The sequence below is a fragment of the Dromaius novaehollandiae genome, chromosome 10 (assembly GCF_036370855.1).
Source record: "Dromaius novaehollandiae isolate bDroNov1 chromosome 10, bDroNov1.hap1, whole genome shotgun sequence".
In the NCBI taxonomy this organism is placed as follows: Eukaryota; Metazoa; Chordata; class Aves; order Casuariiformes; family Dromaiidae; genus Dromaius; species Dromaius novaehollandiae.
Window position 1 is genome coordinate 17,764,231 of NC_088107.1, and position 19,106 is coordinate 17,783,336.

At 38.5% G+C, this 19,106-nt stretch overlaps 1 protein-coding gene and 1 long non-coding RNA gene across 4 annotated transcripts in view; both read right to left on the reverse strand.

Annotated features, from left to right (window-relative positions):
• The window catches only part of THSD4 (thrombospondin type 1 domain containing 4), a 448,823-nt gene that overhangs the window by 301,193 nt on the left and 128,524 nt on the right, over positions 1-19,106 (reverse strand). For all 3 annotated transcript variants that reach the window (XM_064517464.1, XM_064517462.1, XM_064517465.1), the window contains one exon: positions 15,662-15,764. In XM_064517464.1, the coding sequence (XP_064373534.1) occupies positions 15,662-15,764 (103 nt within the window). The remainder of the gene's footprint in view (positions 1-15,661; positions 15,765-19,106) is intronic.
• Positions 6,643-12,890, reverse strand: LOC112991106 (uncharacterized). The gene is made up of 3 exons (XR_003261219.2): positions 12,307-12,890; positions 12,072-12,205; positions 6,643-11,535 (listed from the first exon to the last, which is right to left on the reverse strand). It is a non-coding gene; the product is annotated as an uncharacterized LOC112991106 (long non-coding RNA).

Consider the following 19,106-nt stretch of genomic DNA (forward strand, 5'->3'; position numbering starts at 1 on the left):
TGGTTTGTTTGTCTGTTACTTCAGTGTTTGGAGGATTTATGACCTACTAACGTATTTTCTATTTCATTTTTCTAGGACATTTGTAAAACTTACAAGGATCAACAGTAGATCAAATGTTTTATTCAGTAGTCAATTTTAACTGCTCAGGAACACATACACCAAAGCAAAAAGAAAGAAAATCTTTGAGAGCAGTGAAGAAGGGAGTAATATAGTAATATAGTCCATGAGGTGATTCAAAAAAAAAAAAAATCCTCATAGAATGGGAAAAAAACTCTCTTTGAATGCCATGTTTATTTATTGCTGCTTTCAGAGCTCGTTTGTACACTAGCCCAACAGAACTGTGCCTGGACTCAATGAGAACTTCAGAACTTTTGAATAAAATATGAATCTGAACTTATATGAATATGAAATATGAAATATGAATATGAACTTATCATTTTCCAAAGAAACTCAAAATTTCTATTGAGTTCCTGATCCTACAAGGAATTAGGTACATGCCTAATCCTACAAATACTCAGAAATCTGGATATTATCTACCTGTAACAAACCTTTGCAGGATCAGACATCAGTTTTGTTCATTTTTTCAGCTAGATGGTGAAATTTCATCTAAATGACTCTGCAACTTTGACCTCATCCAAAAACCACCAAAGTAAATGGAAAAAACTCCTACTAACCTCAGAAGTTCTTGGACCATTAGGACCTATAAAAAGTCATATTTATATTGTGTTCCTTTAACTTCAGCAGAAACTGGGAACTCCACAGCCTGCTACACACACTGCACTAGATTAGGACAATCACTGCTGACTAGAATAGATAAATGACATTTCTTATGAAATCAAACATATGGAAAATATTAAAATACTATTTAAAACCTTTTGAAATGTATAATTTAGTCAACAAAAACTACTTCCACACAAACGGAGGCAAAGATAGTAATTTAAAAATCTAACAAAGTTTTATATGCATTTTATGTAGGGAACCCTCTTCTCTATTCTATTTTGCAAACTCACCTTTTTTTCTCTTCCCCATTTCTCAGCTGTTCATTTCTTTTTAAACATGAAAAAATATTCACCAGGCATTTTTCAATTTTGCATTCTAAGCTGATCAGCCCACACTGCACAAAAGAAAGCGTTTAAAATCAAGAATATACTGCCAAAGATTGAAAATGATACAAGAAACATGTTGAATAGGTATTTCATACGTTTAACAACAAAGACAGAACACATGTTGATAATCTTTTGCCTAGTTGTTGCCCTGTTTATTCAATATCCCCAAAGTTAACCTAAAACATACGTTAAAATTACTACACTGTTTGAACCTTGCAGCTCTATTTAATCCTCTGGACTATTTCAAGGATCTAGAAGACATGACAGGATCAGTGGTCCTTTTTTAAAAACTGTACACCTGCAAAATACCATAAGCCCTAAGCTTTCCCCCATTCCAGTGTGTTAATACTGTAAAAAAAAAAATGGTTGCACAGATTTGCATGACAAGCACTCCTAGGACTACAACATAAAAATAACAAAGTTTCCTTGTGAAGCTGTACAATAAACCCGTTCAGAGCATCTGAGCCTGCTTGTCTCAGTCTTCTACAACAAGAATCTACCAGCAAAAAGAACAGATGTAGGAGAATTAAGAACAACCTTCATTTTTCTTGTCTGAAAAGAGGCCTTTGAATAGGGATAGGATGTCATGTTTACACTGGAGTTTTGCCATAAGGAAGCCAAAGTGCAAAATCTGGATCCAAAGGCAAAGGTAAACTTTTGGAGTGATGTTTCAGCTCTAAACCTCAACTGAGGACTTTTCCCAGAGACAACAGGAGTAAAAATTAATACAGCATCACCTAAAATAGGAGATAATCAACTCAAACAGTCCTCAGCTGGACTAAAGCACTTATTCTACATATATACTTATATACAGTAACCATTGCAATGCAAACAGCACTAAAAAGTGTGAGGAAAGCTCTCTTTGGTAAGACAGTCAAGGTAATTAATTTGCCCCTCTGTTCTCTCCCTTATCTTGAGGAACCCAACATAGAAACAGATCTGATGCTATAAAATGAACTACAGATTCAAAAAGGTTGTAATTCTACCCCTGTAGAAGGTTCCTGACAACCTTTACTAGAACTGATGAAAGACTCAAAGTAATCGGGATTATTTTTATTGAATAATTCCTAAATGGCAGAGTCCTTGGCTCTGAGAAGGTTTTACTTGGCACAAGATCCAAAGGAGAGGATACAGAGAAGGTGTAGACCAATCCCTGAAACTGCCTTGGGCTGGTTAAATTCCTAGCATATGTTAATTTAAAGCAACCTTGCTCTAATGCTAATTTTTACTCCTGGATAACAACCTCGATAACAACACACTGACTCCTAGTACAACCCACACTTCTGGGGTATTCCCCCACTCACCTTTATACTAGCCAGACTGCTCCCCAAACCAAAGGGAGCAACTCCTCAGCTGTCTGCTTGCAGCAAGGTTCAGACTGCTCTGTACGGCCACTGCACACAAGGAAACTATACAAAGAATAAAGATCTAGTCCGAAGGCCTTTACGGATTAGGCTGGGTCACAGCCTGTGGGCTCACGCAGTCCTGCTTGGTAAACATTCGGCCCGATGGCTAAGTCAGCCCCCGAGAAGGCTGTGATAAAGGTGGTGAGTACTCCCGCTCCCCTCCAGCATGGTGTTTTCGTGGATCAAAGTATTCCATTGACTCTGTTTTTGTAAGAGTGTTAGATTAATGTAAAAGAAGTATTTTTCTTGAATGACTTGGCAAATTATTAGAGAGAAAGAATCACATTACCTTGAGAAAAATGTACCGTTTGTTTCCTTCCCTTGCCCTTCTTTGCCATGACACATCCTCACATAGGACTTCATAAACATGACTTTGCTCAAAACAAAGGCATTTCAAAAGAACACTATGGTTTAATTTTATATTGATCCCAACACTGCAACTAAATCTTTTAAAGTTGCAATTTAAAAATTAAAACTTCAGTCGAAATTGCTTTATACTTTGGTTATTTCCAATGTTTTTCCCCCTCTTTCCAGGAAAAACTGGTAGCCATTTTTTACCATTATACCTGTTAAACACTGAAATCAATGTACCTTACTTTACTGAAGACAAGACAAAGAAAAACACAACGTACATGCAAAAAGAGTCACACCAATACCTTTTTAGGACTTCACATTCTATAATAAATATTTTTTTTATATAATAAAATAGATATACCTAATAAAACCATAGGCGTAAATTTGGTAATTTATTGTAGAATAAAGAATGTTCTGCAGAATACAAGATTCTGTATTATTGGAATACTATTATATGAGGTTTCTGCTGAGATGAAAAATCCAGATGCAGCACAATATCCTTATTTATTACTAAAACATCCCTTAAGATTTTACATTTTAATGTGTTAACACTGAAGTGAGTTATCACTGCTTCCTATGACATGAGTATGCAGGTGAAGCATGCAGCCACAGCAAAGTATCAGCCTAGCTCAGAGTTACTCTGAGCATAAATTGTCACTACTTTGCATTTCTTATGATGCAAGATGGGCAGCATGTTTGGTTCCCAACACCAGTCTTTGTCAAGAGATTGCCTAATGCTAGGATTCAAATTGAATTTCATTCACTTTTTTAAAGAAATAAAGTCAGAGATTAGATTTTGCTTTAAAAAGTTTCTATCAAATCTAAGGCTAGCTCGAGTAATGTTAATTTTATTAAATTTCAATAGAAGTAGTACTGAAAAAAAGAAAAAACAACCCTACCACCAGCATATCTCTGGTAGCTTGAAATCTAAGCTTGCCAGCACTAAGCTACATACTGACAGAGAAAACCAACAGTAATGGACTCTAAGCAGAACTGAGACTCTTGGTTTTGTTCTTCATCAATCAAGCGGAAAAGGAAAAATAACATATGTAATAAAACGTTATTTGAAATATTTCCAAATCTAGTTATATCATCAATATTGTCAAGGACCAACAACCTTTAGATTATTATTTTTTTTAATGTAAATCTGATGTCTTTTTCCTAACTGATTTCTCAGCATTGGGTGTCCTTATCTTGTTTGTTTCAAGGGTCACTAACAGGTAAAAATCTGCTATACAAATTCAGCCAGTGTTTTGTTTGCTCAGTTTCAAAAGAACAAATAAAACTGGAGATGATTTCCCTGGAAAAAAGAATTGCAGGGTTTTTTTTTTCATCAGTTCAAATCGTAAGTATACACATTTGCATGGTATGTCTCAGAGACGCTTTCACAAACATATTATCACAAATAACCGCTATCTGGTTATTTGTTAATACTGCAGTCAAGAATACTGATCCGAAACCATGGCTCTTGGTAGCAGCAAAGAAAAGTGGAGACAAACGTTAACAAGGTAGGCTACAAAATTACCTTTTCATTGCTTCCCAGAACATCATACTGGTCCTATTATTTACTTGAATTTAATATTAAAAGCAGGAATGCCGGGACGTAAACGAATACATATTCACTTCTCAGAAACTTGAAAGTCCAGATTCCCTCCTCCAACTTCTCTCTTATCTCTTCTCCGTAAGCACTGCTGACAGCAGCACTACTGAACATCCCAGGACCAGCCCGAGCTGCTCCTGTCTTTACGCTGAACATGGCTGAAGATGTAAGAAAGCCATGAGCAAGGACTTAATCATCAAGAGCTATCACTTGCAGCAGCAGATGCAGTGCTGCTTTTTCCTATCAGCCTTATTTTTGGTGACTTTATTCATACACGTGCTAATGTAATCAGGGATTGGTTTTAAAACAGAGCAGAAGCCAGGAAGACTTACGATGAAGGTATTGGACTGAGACTCAGAAAACAGGTTAAATTCCCACCTCTGACCCTGCAAGTTTCAAAAGGAATTTTTGCTATTGACTTTAAGGGATTACAGGATTAAACTGTTAAATTTTGTGCCTCAATTCTTCATCTGCATGGCAATAACAACTCTGTGTCTACCTAACTATGCCTAGCAAAATATAGTGCGGTTCCCCTGTTAGCTCCACTTAAAGAAATGCTTTTGAGTGCTATCAGTGAATCCAACTGTTCCATCAGCAGTAAAGGTCCAGAAGATATTTCACAGCATGAAAATCCACTACCAAACAACAGAATTTTATCACAAGAAGGTTCTGGGGGTTTGGGTTTTTTGTTTTTTGTTTTTTTTTGGGGGGGGGGGAGTCACTGGAAGTACAGCACTTAACAGAAATGACTGAAATAATTTGGTTTTTATTTCTTTGTTTGCTCTTCAGGAGGAACGCACTTTGGCTTTGCATTCTGATGTATAAATCTGCCACTGATTAAGGAGAAAATTCTTCACTGAGCTATCAGTATCTCAAACTGTCTGAAGGAAGTTTTTTATGTTTTGTTTTCTTAATTAACAACAACAGAAGACATTCTGTACATAGGCAGGAATGAGACTGCTAGTATCACTTTGTGCCAGATTTAATGTGCTCTAGATGACATATACTCATATTTGGCAATACATCTTGATTGGATAGTGCCATCCTAGCCCTCTTCACTTCAGAATTGCTACAATGTGCATCTCCTATCTGAAAATAAACTAGTAGAAAGAGTTTAACACCAGAACTAATTCACAGCCTCTACACTTCAAGGAAAGGTTTCTAAGCTCCTGTCAGCGATCATCACCTAGCAAGGGATAACCTAGTCTGGCCCAGCCATGCTTGTTTAACGGGATCAGGTGCTTTCCAAAGTCATAACCTATTTCCAAATTCTAGTCTAGTCTAACAGTCTTTGTTACCACACAATCCAGACATAATTTTGTTTCTAAAACTGAGCCTAAAAGCCACTGCAATCTTCCTCAACTTTCTGGTCCCACCAGAGGAACTTAACTGTGCTTTGAAATGAGGGCATAATTCTTCACGAGACGTTTACACAACTTGCAGTTAATCCAACTAGGCAAGACAGATGCTCTAAAATAAACCTTGGTCACCTGGATACAGAAGGCAATCTCTCTCATACAGCAAAGCTAGGCTAAATTTATTCAAACACCGTAAGGGTAAGACAGATATGGCTTGTCAGCTTGTCTTCTTTTTCTCCTTTTCCTGTCATTTTAAAAATACATTCTGTTTACATGGTTTACTATCAAGCCCAATCTGGGGTGTACTGAGTTTACTGCCGAATGATAACACCGAATGGATGTTGTTTCCCATTTCCCAAATACAGTACCAACCCTTTCCAATTCCTCAGTTGTCTGTATATAAACACCCATATTTTCTTTGCTCTCATCCCTCTAAATCCATTTTTCCCTCAAAAGAACAAGTAGAAAAGTGGAGAAACTGAGATACATAGTTAACTAGACACATTACACATATTACACATACATTACATCTACTACACATTCAGCTAGATATATATTTGCGCATGTGTGAGAGACCTATTACAGGAAGGAGGGCTGACTTCATAGAGTAGATTATGATGTCTGCCTGATTTAAGACAATTAAAAATGCATATACATTATTATTTTAATTGTAACAGACCCCAGAACCCTAGAGAAAAGCCAAGCTCTGATATTGCTAAGCTTCCTAAAAATGCAAATCAAAACATATATATTAATAAAATGATATAGGAAAAATAACTATAGAAAGTAAATTGCCACATTGAAGCATTAAGTTTTCATATATGTAAGTGTCTAAGTATAGTTTTTATTAGGGCTTCCTACAGACGTGATTATAGATACATATTTCAGTAATACACAGGATATTTACAATTTCCAGATCAAGCTCAACACAACAGATGTTCAGGAAGCAGACTTATTGATGAAGTTAAAGAAATGCCTCAGATACTCCAGCACATAGTTTTAAAGCTCTGCAAATTCCCATCTGCTCTCTCTTCTGATCGAATCACAGGCCAGAATTAAACACAAGGGGAAAAAAGGGGACATAATATAAATGGACTTCACATTCAATTATATTTGAATAAATTGTAGTCTCATAAGTGAGCAACATTTCAAAGAGATTTCAGTTAAAAAATGAAATAATTACAATTTTCAGTAATGTCTGAAAAATGGATATTTCATTGCCTTGGATGGGATTTTCAATTAATCTAAAGGAAATCAGAGCTCATGGATCATTGAAATTCAAGAGGAATTGTAGGCCTAGAGCACTTAAGCTCCTGTCAATAATTTCAGATGTGTGCTTCAGGCTTTCTGACCTTGTACCAATCTGCTACTTGCTTACTGTTCACAGTTTGAATTTACTCATTTTTTGAGCAACTGTTCATGAAACAGCTACAGATTGAGACTGATCCAACTTAAAACAGCCCAAAAGATAATAGAAAAAGCCAAGCAAAGCAAATTGCAGTATGTTTCATACATCAACTTACAGAATAGTTGAAGAAATTAAGCCATGAATTCTTGTAATATACAAACAGGATAAAGTTTTTACTATTTTTTTCCAAATTTATTTTCTAAATCTCAAAATATTATGCTTGATTATAACCCTGAAGCAAAGTACACGTGAAGTGATGACAGACCATGTAGAAAGACACTACATCAACAGAGTTATTGAATGTTTATTTTAATTGATAGCATAGACTTAGACTTTCGATTTGCAAGGAGAAAGTATAAGACAAACTCCTAGACAGTTTCTTTCTATACACATACTACAAACAAGGGTAAAAAGGTGATAATAATCCATTTGGATTTTTTGTGATGAAAGGTAGGAATGCAAATTGTGTTACTACTTATATGTTGATTTACGGTCATTGGAGAAGTATGCACTATTTGAGCTGTAGCTAATCAAAGAATATAAACACCATCTGTTCATTACTTTTCAAGCCTCTCAAAACTCTGTTTGTTGCCTCTTCGATGAGTCTGGCGGGCTACAGTAGTTTACGTAAGATAAGAATAACAAAAAAATTATCATCTAAAATACAGTGCATGCAATTAAAGTACAAGCTTCAAGGACAACTAACTCTGAAATGAAATGAAAGCAATCAAAAAGACTTCTAACAGGTGGAGGCAAAAAGCATAGAAAAAGGTATGGTCTATCGTCACAAGAAATGAAGACTTCAGGCAGCTGCCTCATTGAATATAATATCTTGCAGCTGGATGAATTGCAGCACAGCTGGATTACTCCTTGAGATATGGTGTATATACTCAAACATCTGCATGCTCACTAACTAAAAGTAATTTACCAAAGAAAGTATAAATAAAACCATAAAGCTTCTGCTCATGTTTTTGGAGGAAAAAATCAAGTTATTAAAGTTTTGCACCAAAAACTAGAACACTAACTCAACATAGCAAATCCTGCATCACAAGCACAACCAGCAGCTACAAACCAGGGAAGGCCAAGAATTCATCCACTGGGACTAAGCCACCTTTGCTTCAGCAGGATTGCACTCTCCTAGTTGAGAAGTCGCAGGCATTCGGGAAACACATCAGCGCCTACCTGACTGACCTCGCTAAAGGACCAAGTCTCTAACTCCTCCAAGCTGAAGTTCTACTTCCATTTAACCTCAAAAGACAACACTAACACTGCTCCTCTGAGTATACAAAACTTCGGAAGTGTTTAGTTCACAGTGTTTCTAGAAAGGTTTTGTATACAGGCATAAGGAGAGCTGACAAAGGACACTGAATAACACACTAATAATGTGCATATAAACAATTGTATTTAAAATAACTTGTTTATATACACGAGTTTTTGAAAAACAAAGAAACAATCTACAAAATATTTGTGATGAGTCTAAAACTACTTCCTATTGACTACAATCATACCTTCAGTAAAGCAGTGTTCTGTGAAAATAGATGCATAGCTCCAGTGTCTATTAAATCCTGGTGGTGACACCTCACATTAGGATAAAACAAAAGTTTTCCTTCAGATATGCAAATTTCTGCATTCGATTTGTTATTCAACTTTGGACCTATCTGAACACAAAGCTGTTCAAGTGTGATTTCCTTTGCCATTTCTTTGTAGTTCAAGAGACAACTAGGATATACTTTGAACTGCCTGAATGCACATTGGCATTTCAAGAGAAACATCCCAGCATATGTGGAAGCACTGCAAGGACATCTTGCTTCCTATTCCAGGAATATGAGGAAGCGATTAAACGTAACATTCTCCTTTTTCTTTTAAGACTTGATTATTAAAGCTCTCATAAAAAACCATGCGAGAATTAACACAGTGACCATGCCACACTAGACTGTCAAAGACCTTTGTAAACAGCTTTATATAAACTGCCACATCTACTTTTCTATCAACTTTGCTAGATACAATGTGGTGAGGAAGACGGGTTTACTTCACATAACTCATTTCATGAAGCTACAGAAGAAAACGCTAAGCTTTGATGCAGATCTAGTCTCTTGAAAGGCATTACTTTCAAGGCAAATCAAATTAAAAATTCAATTTTTAAAACTCAAAGGAAGTATTACACTCTCTGAAATAAAGAATCAGGAGGAAGCTATGGAAAAATCTGCAAGTACAGTGTAATCTCTGCTCTGTTAGAAGCACAGTGTACAACTTTAAAAAAAAATACCATGCTGCTCAGTTATACAGCTTCCAGGCACAATACCCCATGCTTTTTCCTGTACAGAGGCAATAAACTAAAGCTCTACCTGTATCAAAGTTAATAAATGATAGATGCTCTGTTAATTAGTTGCTGTGGCAGAAAAGGTAGATGGAGGTTGTATCACAGAACTATTGCACCTGAAGACAGACTGGTAACAGGTTAAACATTGGACTCACTTAGCAGACTTGCATACACTCCCAGCACCTTCCAAATCCTAAAGCATCAGCAAAACTATGCCGTGGCTCCAGCTTGCTGCCGAGGATCTGTAGGTCATGTCCACATGGTCCTTCTAACTAAACTTCTATAACAATTCTCCGACAGCACCACTCCGACCAGTGTGTCCAAAAGCACTTAACACTCTTTGCACCTTTAAGTAACTGACAGATTTTTAAAACATCAGTTAGGCTTTTCTTCTATTTTATAATTAATCATATTAAAACAGAGTTCATTCGGCGTCATCACTTACCAGCAGACTGTAGAATTTCCCTAGCAGCTTAACTTCTTAAATTGGTTCACTAGCTAACAATCTACTAGAGAAGCTCTTTGTGTCATTCAAAAACAATGAAATCTGTTGTCACAAATCAAGCAATACAAATGCAAATAAATAAACATAGCAGCTTTGCATCAGTCTTTAGTCCCCGTACTAATACCAAAAATGAACCCAGTCTAAATCATAAATGCCTCTTATCTGACGTGACAGCCCAAAGTTGCAATACTTGCTACACACCTGTGGGAGCTGTATCTTTAATTTTCTTTAGAGTTTATGTATTTCACAACAATAGCTGGGAAACCTCTATAGCTAGAAGTCAGGTTACTAGATGGTATTTTAAAACAGTAAGCTCAGACAGGACTTTTACTGCCTACACAGTGAGTTCTCCTTTGAATGCAGGGCAGACTTCAGGATGGAGTGCTGACATGAAAGTTATTTCAGAGAAAGAGTACCACGAAGTCCAATGTGAAAAATGCACAGATTAAATATCCTTCCAGGGATACAAATGTTGAAACTGGAGAAGTCTGGATTCTGATCCAGTTCAAGCAGATGCAGTAAATCTTGCCCTCAATACGAAGGGATGCACAGCTTTGAGGAGCGCTCAAGAAAGCAGTGGGAAGGGCCTGAACGGCCTGCAGGGCACCACCAGCACAGGGCCCATCGGCTGCAGTGCAGCCAGCCGGATTCTGCAGCCGCCCCAGATCCAGTTGATGCTGGACCACTCATCACAGCACCCTCCAGCAGTTAAGTTTGGCAACAGCGATACTGGGGGAGACTGGAGACATTTTTTTCCACTGAAACTGCAGCAGTTTCATCAGCACTGTTTCAGATACACCACTGCAGCTGTCAGCAGCAGGAATTTTCATTGCAGCTGAAACCCAACCACACTCAAAGCCTCCTCTGAAGAGCAATGCGGTGTATTGGCTCTGAACTACTTTTTTCTTTCTCAGCAATCAAATAGAAAAATAAAGTCGTAAGAGGAAGCCAAACCTGGCAACGGCAGAGAACTGAACAAACTCTGCCAGGCCTTCCAGAGACCCCGTGCGTGCCAAGGTTCACCTACGCTGGCTGCCTCGCAGATCCCACAGAGGTGAAACTCCCCGACTCCGAGGCCAGGGTGTCTGCTAGCAGGCGGGAGCGCAGCCGCTCCCTACGCCATGTGCAGGCTGCCGGTCCAACAGCCAGCTGCCAGCAACAAACTGTTCAAACAGCTCTTGAGATCTGAGCATGGCTCTGTTCCTAGCAGCTTGTCTGGCCTGATACAGTGTTTTAAGCCAAAGAAATCTTGACTCTACCAAGTGGAACTAAATCATCTGTACAGCCACCGCTCTGTGATGATCCTTTAGCCACGTCTTCACTCCTATTACCTTTGTTAGCTAGAGTTCAGCAAGCTCTAACACAAGTTACAGCTGCATATGTAAAATAACACATACATTTAAAACAGCAAGACTTCCAGCTCTCACTGCGACGCAGCCAAATAAGTGTCGTACTGCACTGCAAACAAGTGCAGTCACCTGAAAAGAAAAGAGCTGGTTGTAGACATTTGGAGGAAATTTTCAGTCAAGTCTGAGTTTCAGGAAAATTCACATTAAAATGTCTATAAAATAACAAACATAACTAAATGAAAAAAAAAAAGAAAACAATTATTTCCATGAAATTTTTACATTTCTTTTACCATATCCTGTCTGATTTTCGGTGGACCAGTTCTCAGGCTCTGATGTGCAAAATTAGCTACTTTCTCTTACTTTTCCTTTTTTCTTCCTTTCTTCTTCCCTTTCTTTCTTGTGTGTCTCTCTTTTTCTTTCTTCCTTGTTTTAAAGAAAATGGAATTATCCCTGAGAAGAAGCTGCTCAGACTTTGCACTATTTTTCTGCTTGAAAATTGCTACTTTGGGGGCAGGGGGAGGGAGTCCCAAAAGAACACTTTTTTTACTTATTTCAGGTTTTGCACAATAGAGACTCAATTACGCCTCCGCCCAGATCTTAGAAGTCCTTCTAGGTCTGCTCAGGAGGGAGAGGGAGCCCTGTCCCTGCTCCCCTTGCTGGCTTACCGAGGCGGGTGCAGGAGGCAGCGTGCCCCCGTAAGGCTCAGCCTCTTCGAAGAGCGCGGCGCAGAGCCACAGCGTGCTCTCCGCATGGGCACTGCGCCTCCCACGCCTGGCTAGCACGGGGTTAATTCTCAGTACTGTAACAGAAACCCATGGTTAGTATTTCAGTATTCAAATACTGTATATTATAAAAGCCTGATTGTCATTATGAAATGCATCTCAAAGCAAGAAGACCAACCTGCAGCTGGGATGTGATGGGGTCATTGATTTGAAAATACTGTATTTCACAGTGTATTTTGGATGTGGGAGGTTATCCAGGTGTCCTTATAAAGATGAAGCATCAGACACAGATTTTCCTGGAAAGGACTTTATTTCATTTTCAGGCTTACAAAGGATTTCTGACAAAAAATGTTCAGCTGTTCCTCTTCCCTCAAAAAATGCAGTTTTTCTTCACTAACAGAGACTCCCTGTAATCAGATTTTCATAGAATTGCACTGTTTAAATGAACTAATAGGGTGTTTTCCTTTAAACATATTCCTTCAATATGTCCATCAAAATATCTAACACTTTCTTTAGATTAAGAATTTTCCCCCACAATTAAAAAAACTTAACTGAAATTAAGAGCTCAAATTTGAAGAGTTCAATTATCAGAACGATTCAAACATGTATTGCTTCTGTGGATTTAAACTTCTTTACAGGCTTTATTATCATTTCACTGTGACGCTTTCCCTGTGTCCCAACTGAATCTTCCTCTCAAATCCTGCCCTTAAAGTCATTCTGAGTATTGCTTCTCCAACACAAACTAGGGATTTTTTCATTAAATACTCTAAATTCACAGGGTTTATAGTCCCTTTAATATGGCTTTTTTAATAAAGACAAAAGTTTTTCTTGGAGCAGTAGCAGATAAAATAGGGATTAGAAACACAGCTGCACCAAACTGAAAAAGGGAGAAATAAAAATATCTGTATTTTTCAAAAATAATAATAATTATACTTAACTCACCATCAAGACAAGGCTGTAAATCATGGTTTAGCTGTCCTTAATGATCCAACATAAACATACGGAGCAAGCTGTGCAATGCAGGGTAGGGAAAAAGAAATGGTTGTGGCATGTTTTAGATCCCCTGGGTCATCTTTCCTGGCACGGGGCAGAAGAGTCAAAGCTGCTGTGTAGGAAGCAAGGAGATGGAGGTGGGATGAACTGGCCCACCACTGACTGTGCCTTGTCAACGGCCGCTTGAAAAGGGATGCAGCAGAGCTAACACATCATGCGCCTTTGGGGCCATGTTTTAGGAGGAGTCATTTTGCCTGCAGAATATGTCTCCAGCCATATGACTGCTGGAGTACCTAGCCCTCTTCCTGCCTGAATGCTTGGTACAAAGTGTCAGAGCTGTACAGCTCTGAAACTTCCCTTTGGGCAACTTCACAATGTCCAGCACTACAAACTAAAAATACAGAATATTCATAATTTGAGTTAAAGAGTTACAGCACAGCAACACTTCAGTACACCCACAACAGTTAAAACCAGGACCAAGGCACGGCTACGTTAGAAACAAATACTATTTCATCAACCAGGAGTCAGATATTAACCTACCTGAATCTGCACTGACTCAAGTTTAGCTGTAAAAATAGCTCCTGTCAATTGTGAAGCATAGCTGCACATCTAAAGGAACTACTGAGAGCGTGCTATTTACTGCTCTGCAGGAACACATGGAAATGTCCATTTCTGCATACAGAAGAAAGGAATCTCACATACTCACAACATTCCTTGATTATAACAGGAGAGTCCCCTAAAAAATAAGCAAGCAATGACTTCTAATATTTCCCTTAGCACATTTTTGGAAGCATCTTTATCATCTCCAAAATAGGCATTTTGCCTTAGAGCGATAAGGCAAGGCACAGAAACCCAACAGCTAGCTCCAAGCGTGCTATCCACACAATGCGGCCCAGCAAGGGGCACACTGGTCCCCAAAAGCAATACAGCGACACCAGCTTGTGCTGCCTTCCAGCCAATTCACCCAGCCTGCACCACTCCAAACCTAGTATCAGGCTCTACTCTGCAGGGCAGACCTGACTGCAGTTTATTGAGAGACCCAGCCTTGCAAGAGGAATCCCTCCATCAGGAAAGGCATTTTCCTACTCCATTTGCACACTTCTCTTATTTTACCTCCCTTTTAGAGCAGATCATGGTGCACAATCAGGAAGCTCTTGCCACTACTTCAGTTTTAGGACTTACAGGGGCAGGGTAGCAACGTAAAGATCAACCACAGTACAAACTGAAACCTTTATTTGTAATGGAGTCTGCTGCAAAGAGAAATCCCTGCAAACACTGCCTGTAAGATACTAAAAGCCATGGCACAATCTGTTACATCTATTTAGCGGTGTGGGATTGTGTTCTATGCAGCTACTTACTCAGAAGGCAATAAAAGCCACATCCAAAAGGGAGTTACAGAAAATCCATATAAATTCTCTTCCTTCTGCTTTGTTCTACACATATCCAGAAAGGATAAGTGGACTGGCCTATATCCTGATTGATCCTATAGCCTATCTTTCAAGGTAAGACTTTCTGCCTGCACATGGTGGGAGACAAAGCACAGAACACATGGCACAGCCTCCCAGTAAAGGAGTCCATGGATAACTTTCAGTCATCGATACACTCCAAGAGATAGAATGGCTTCAGAATAATACAGTCAGCTAGACACAGTATGCATACAAACTTCTGTATGCTTAAATCCTTTCTGTTCTTTGAAGTTTTGTGGAAGAGAAACTTTTAACGTTAATTTAAAAAATAAGACACAAACTAGACTCCTTTGAGACCAGAGACATATTTGAAAAATAAAATGCTATTTACCACATAAATAATTGACAATCTTACCAGAGGCAGGCCAACCTGTTGCTGACAGAAAGATGAATAAACAAAAATTTTTTCCACAAAACATGTTTCCAGAGAAAGGCTGCAAGCCCAGCTTGCTGAGGTTTTGCCCTCCAAGCGTTAGGAGCCTGGAGGAGTGGCAGAACACCACCAGAGCTGCTGCTTTGTATTCCAGGGCATTCATTTCAACTTGCGGCTGGGCAAATCCATAGCATAGCTACCCCTCCCATAGTCACCATCCCAACCGCTGAACATGTCAGTAGAAAACACAAATTACAGACAGCAGAGAGTCCCGAAGTGACTGTATCATGACCATGAGTCACATGCTAAGCTAACATTTAAAAAAAAAAAAAATTACTCCATTTACTGAAATGGAGCTATACTGAACCTTTGCCATCAAAAGATACAGACTCAAAAGTGAATGGGTAAAAGAGAAGATAGTTTACTGTGTAGTAGTTGAAATACTGTTGCAGCAGTGTAAGAGAAGAGGTATACCAGTCAATACAGGACTTAAGTGCTAAGTCCTCATTCTTGTGTACTCTAGGAAATACTGGTGTGAGATATTTATTTGTCCTCCCATGAATAAATTCAGCAGATGAAAAGGGAAAGATTAACAAGACTCAAGTAATCAAAGCCTGGTGGCTTTCACTGGGTAAAAAGCATATTTTTCTTTTCAAAAAACAGTCTGCATAAAAATACAAAACAAAGTTGTCTTCCCTTACCTTCTGCAAAAGGTTCCCACTCATAAAATCGACCCATAAATGGTTTGTTATTGTACGATGCACATTGCACCTCTCTGATATTTCTGCTGCTTTCAGGACACATCTGTTGAAATAGAATACACAAATTCAAATTATCATCATCAACAGTAATATCATTACTGGTTTCCTATTAATTCATTTTAAAAGATTAATGAAGGCACTACCAAATTCTAATCTATATGCACAATGTTAACATCAAGAGACTCCTTTTCTTTAAAAGGGATAAAAATTAGAAACACGTGCGGGGAGGGAAAAGAGATTCTGGTTCTTCTCTGTTGTCAGAATACTCCTAATCCACGCAGGTCTTTGTGAAGAACGTCCCTTAGGAATTTTAGTAGCAAATTCAGTGGCAAATTCATCTCCTTATAGTCAGTCTGCAGAATGATTGTTTCTGTGCCTTTACACCTATCATCCCTATTCCATAGATAGCAACATGTGAGGAACATGTTGGTGCTGAACAGACTTAACTCCTGGACTAGGTAAGGCAGTAAGCAAAATAGCACCTTTGTGGTATTTAGCAGCACTAGCAAAACACACCTCTCAGACACACAGGTGGTGCCTTTGTGGTGTTACACAACTGGTATTATGCCTAGTACGGGTACAAGATACTGATCTTGCATTACAGAAGAGCAAGAAAAACGAGTATCCTTGGGTCACTGCCATAACGAACAGCGTACTTATTAGTTATAGTAATAAAAGGTGAAGTGCCTGTAGAAAAAAATACTAGACAGCTTTGTGGAATTCATGGAGTTAACACTTCTGCAAAACAAGCAAATTCATTATTGAGTTGTCTTTTTCCCCAGCAAAAACAAGATACTTCAAGATAAAATCAATAAACGAGATCTGAAGCATTTCCTTTCCACAATAGCTTTGCATTTTTCATTATTAATCTTCTGGGCTCAGATTCAACACAGCTGAAACACTTACATGCTTCCACGACATATTAAAAGCTGGCCACACCAGCTTCTTATCCTGCCTCATCCTACACTTCAGTACCTTATTAGCACTTTTTCTTTTTTACTTCTATGTGCTACTATTACAGTCAGTTACATTACTTTGCATTTTAACTTGTGCCTTCAGCTGCTAGCTTCAGAGTTCTTGAAGCTACGTAGCGAGAAGAACTCCTCCTCCTTACGCAGACGCTTCCCCCCGTGCACACATGCATGCACTGAGGCAAGGCAAGGTTTGCAGGGAGAAGTCAACATCTTTTATTAGGTCAACTGCAATACAAGCTTTTGGGCAGACAAGTCATGTTCAGATCTGAAACAGATTCCAAAGCTAAATACAAGTTAAATACTTAAATATTTTGCTCTGCCTGTGTCCTCACACTATCACAGTTACAGCAAAAGAGTGCTCTGCCTAGAAACACACAGAGGAGCAAGATTTATAGAGAACAGAGGCTTTAATTAGAGCAATCTGTATGCTTGGAGAAAAGAGACAAGTTTTGGTCACACATGCAATTTTTAGGTGGCCTTAGATGATCAAAACAGCTGCTAAAAACACTATTACTACATAAAAGCAGTGGAAATCACACAAAGAACTAGAATAGAAAAGCAAATTGATTTTTTTCTAAAGGAAACAGATTTCAAGGAAAAACTGGAGACAATATTATATAAAAGCAACATGGCTAAAAAACTGTTTTTGAGGGTGCAGTAAGAAAATAATCAGTAAGAAGAGATCCTCCTGCGACTACAAGTCATTTCTCTTATATTAGGATACGGGGAAAGCTTTGTCTTCTTTGCAGGGAAAGCCCACCTACCAAGGCCCCAGAGGAAGTTCTCCCCAGAGGAGTTCCTGCTCTGTGCCCACCATCTGTAGGTGAAGATGCATCTAGCTGGATGAGTGAGACATCAAAGCCAAGTCTTTTCCAGCGGGCAATAAACTGCACCAAAGACATGCCTACAAGTTGGCTCACAGACTGCTTCATCTCCTGTTACAATCAGAGGAACAAGTCTTCTAGAACAAACAATGTTTCCGGCCAAACAGCCATCTGTGCTTTGTTTGCCCACCCTTCTGAGATCTCCGAGTACATGCGAATACTGTTTTCCTCAACAAACCCTCACAAAAAAAGCAAACAAAAAAGCCTCCCTGAAAATACAGCCATGAGTCAACAAATCAGACTGTAAGGGTGGGACAAGAAGTCTTTCTAGGGCCAAACACAAATCAAAGTTACACTCCCACAACTGAAATAAAGATCCTTAAATCTGGGACACAGCAATGCAGTAAGAGTTAATTCAGCCACAACAACCAAACAACCAAACAACCAAGCTGGTAGGCTTAAACTTTTCACAGAAATTAATCATCCCATGTATCCTAAAAGTGAAGGGCCAGAACCTGAAACGGCATAAATTAATGCCGTTCCAGTAAATTACAGCAGAACGATGTCAAGTTGCACCAGCAAAGAACCCAGCCTGAAGGGTTTCTTTTGAGAATGCATTTGCCTTTTCTTCTCTTTTCTTTCTTTTTTTTTTTTTTTGGCACAGGTTTTCCGACAGTCTATTGTGAAGTCTTGTTGTTTCTTATTTTTCCTCCTCTGAGCCATCTCTGAGCCATGAGCTTGTGCTCTTGTGTATCAGTGTTTCTGGCTCATAAGCCATTTCCTGTACACCCTGTTCATACCAACTGCAGACAATGTAGGAATAAAAAGATCAAAATATTCATCGCGGTTGCCAAAAAATAGTGCCTTTTTTCCCCTTCTAAGATTGTTTCTATATAGCTAAATTTTCTATTTTTAAACTTCAAGAAAGTTGACGGAGGCCCCATTACTTTAAAGCAGGACAAAAGACTGAAAAACAGTAAATACACAGTATGAAACAAGTCTGAACTAGATGAAAAAAGCCTAGCTCAGTAACACCCCTGCAATTTTTAAAAGTCCCAGCACAATGCTATGAAAAATGCAGTTGTCCTTCCTCCTTTTCTTTCACTGAAATGTAATTACAACTTAAAATTTTGTGTAAAAGTTGGAGTAAGCTGGCCAGCAAAAATTCTTTGTTTTATTCTTTATACAGATTACAACCATTCTAATTCTCATTTTTTTAATAACTATTTTAGTGAAGAGTTAACTACAAGGTGCACATAGTCAAAGTTACTACAGTTTATGAATCACCAAGGCTTAAGATATCTATCCTCTACTCTATAAACATACTAATTAACATCTATATATTATCAACTCTTCCTAAATTATTACTGCACAGTTGAACAAAATGACATTTTCAGGCAGCCTACTGCTCAGCCCACCTGAAAATTAAATCCTTGCACATTTGTCAGAAGAACGAAGTGGCACACTCTCTGTCTTGGCCTCTCTGGCTTTTTTAGTGCATCTTTTCGGCAGAAACCATAGTGTTATCACCAAAAAAAACAAGACCAAAAAAACCCATACAATCAAAAGTGAGACTTTAGTGAAAGC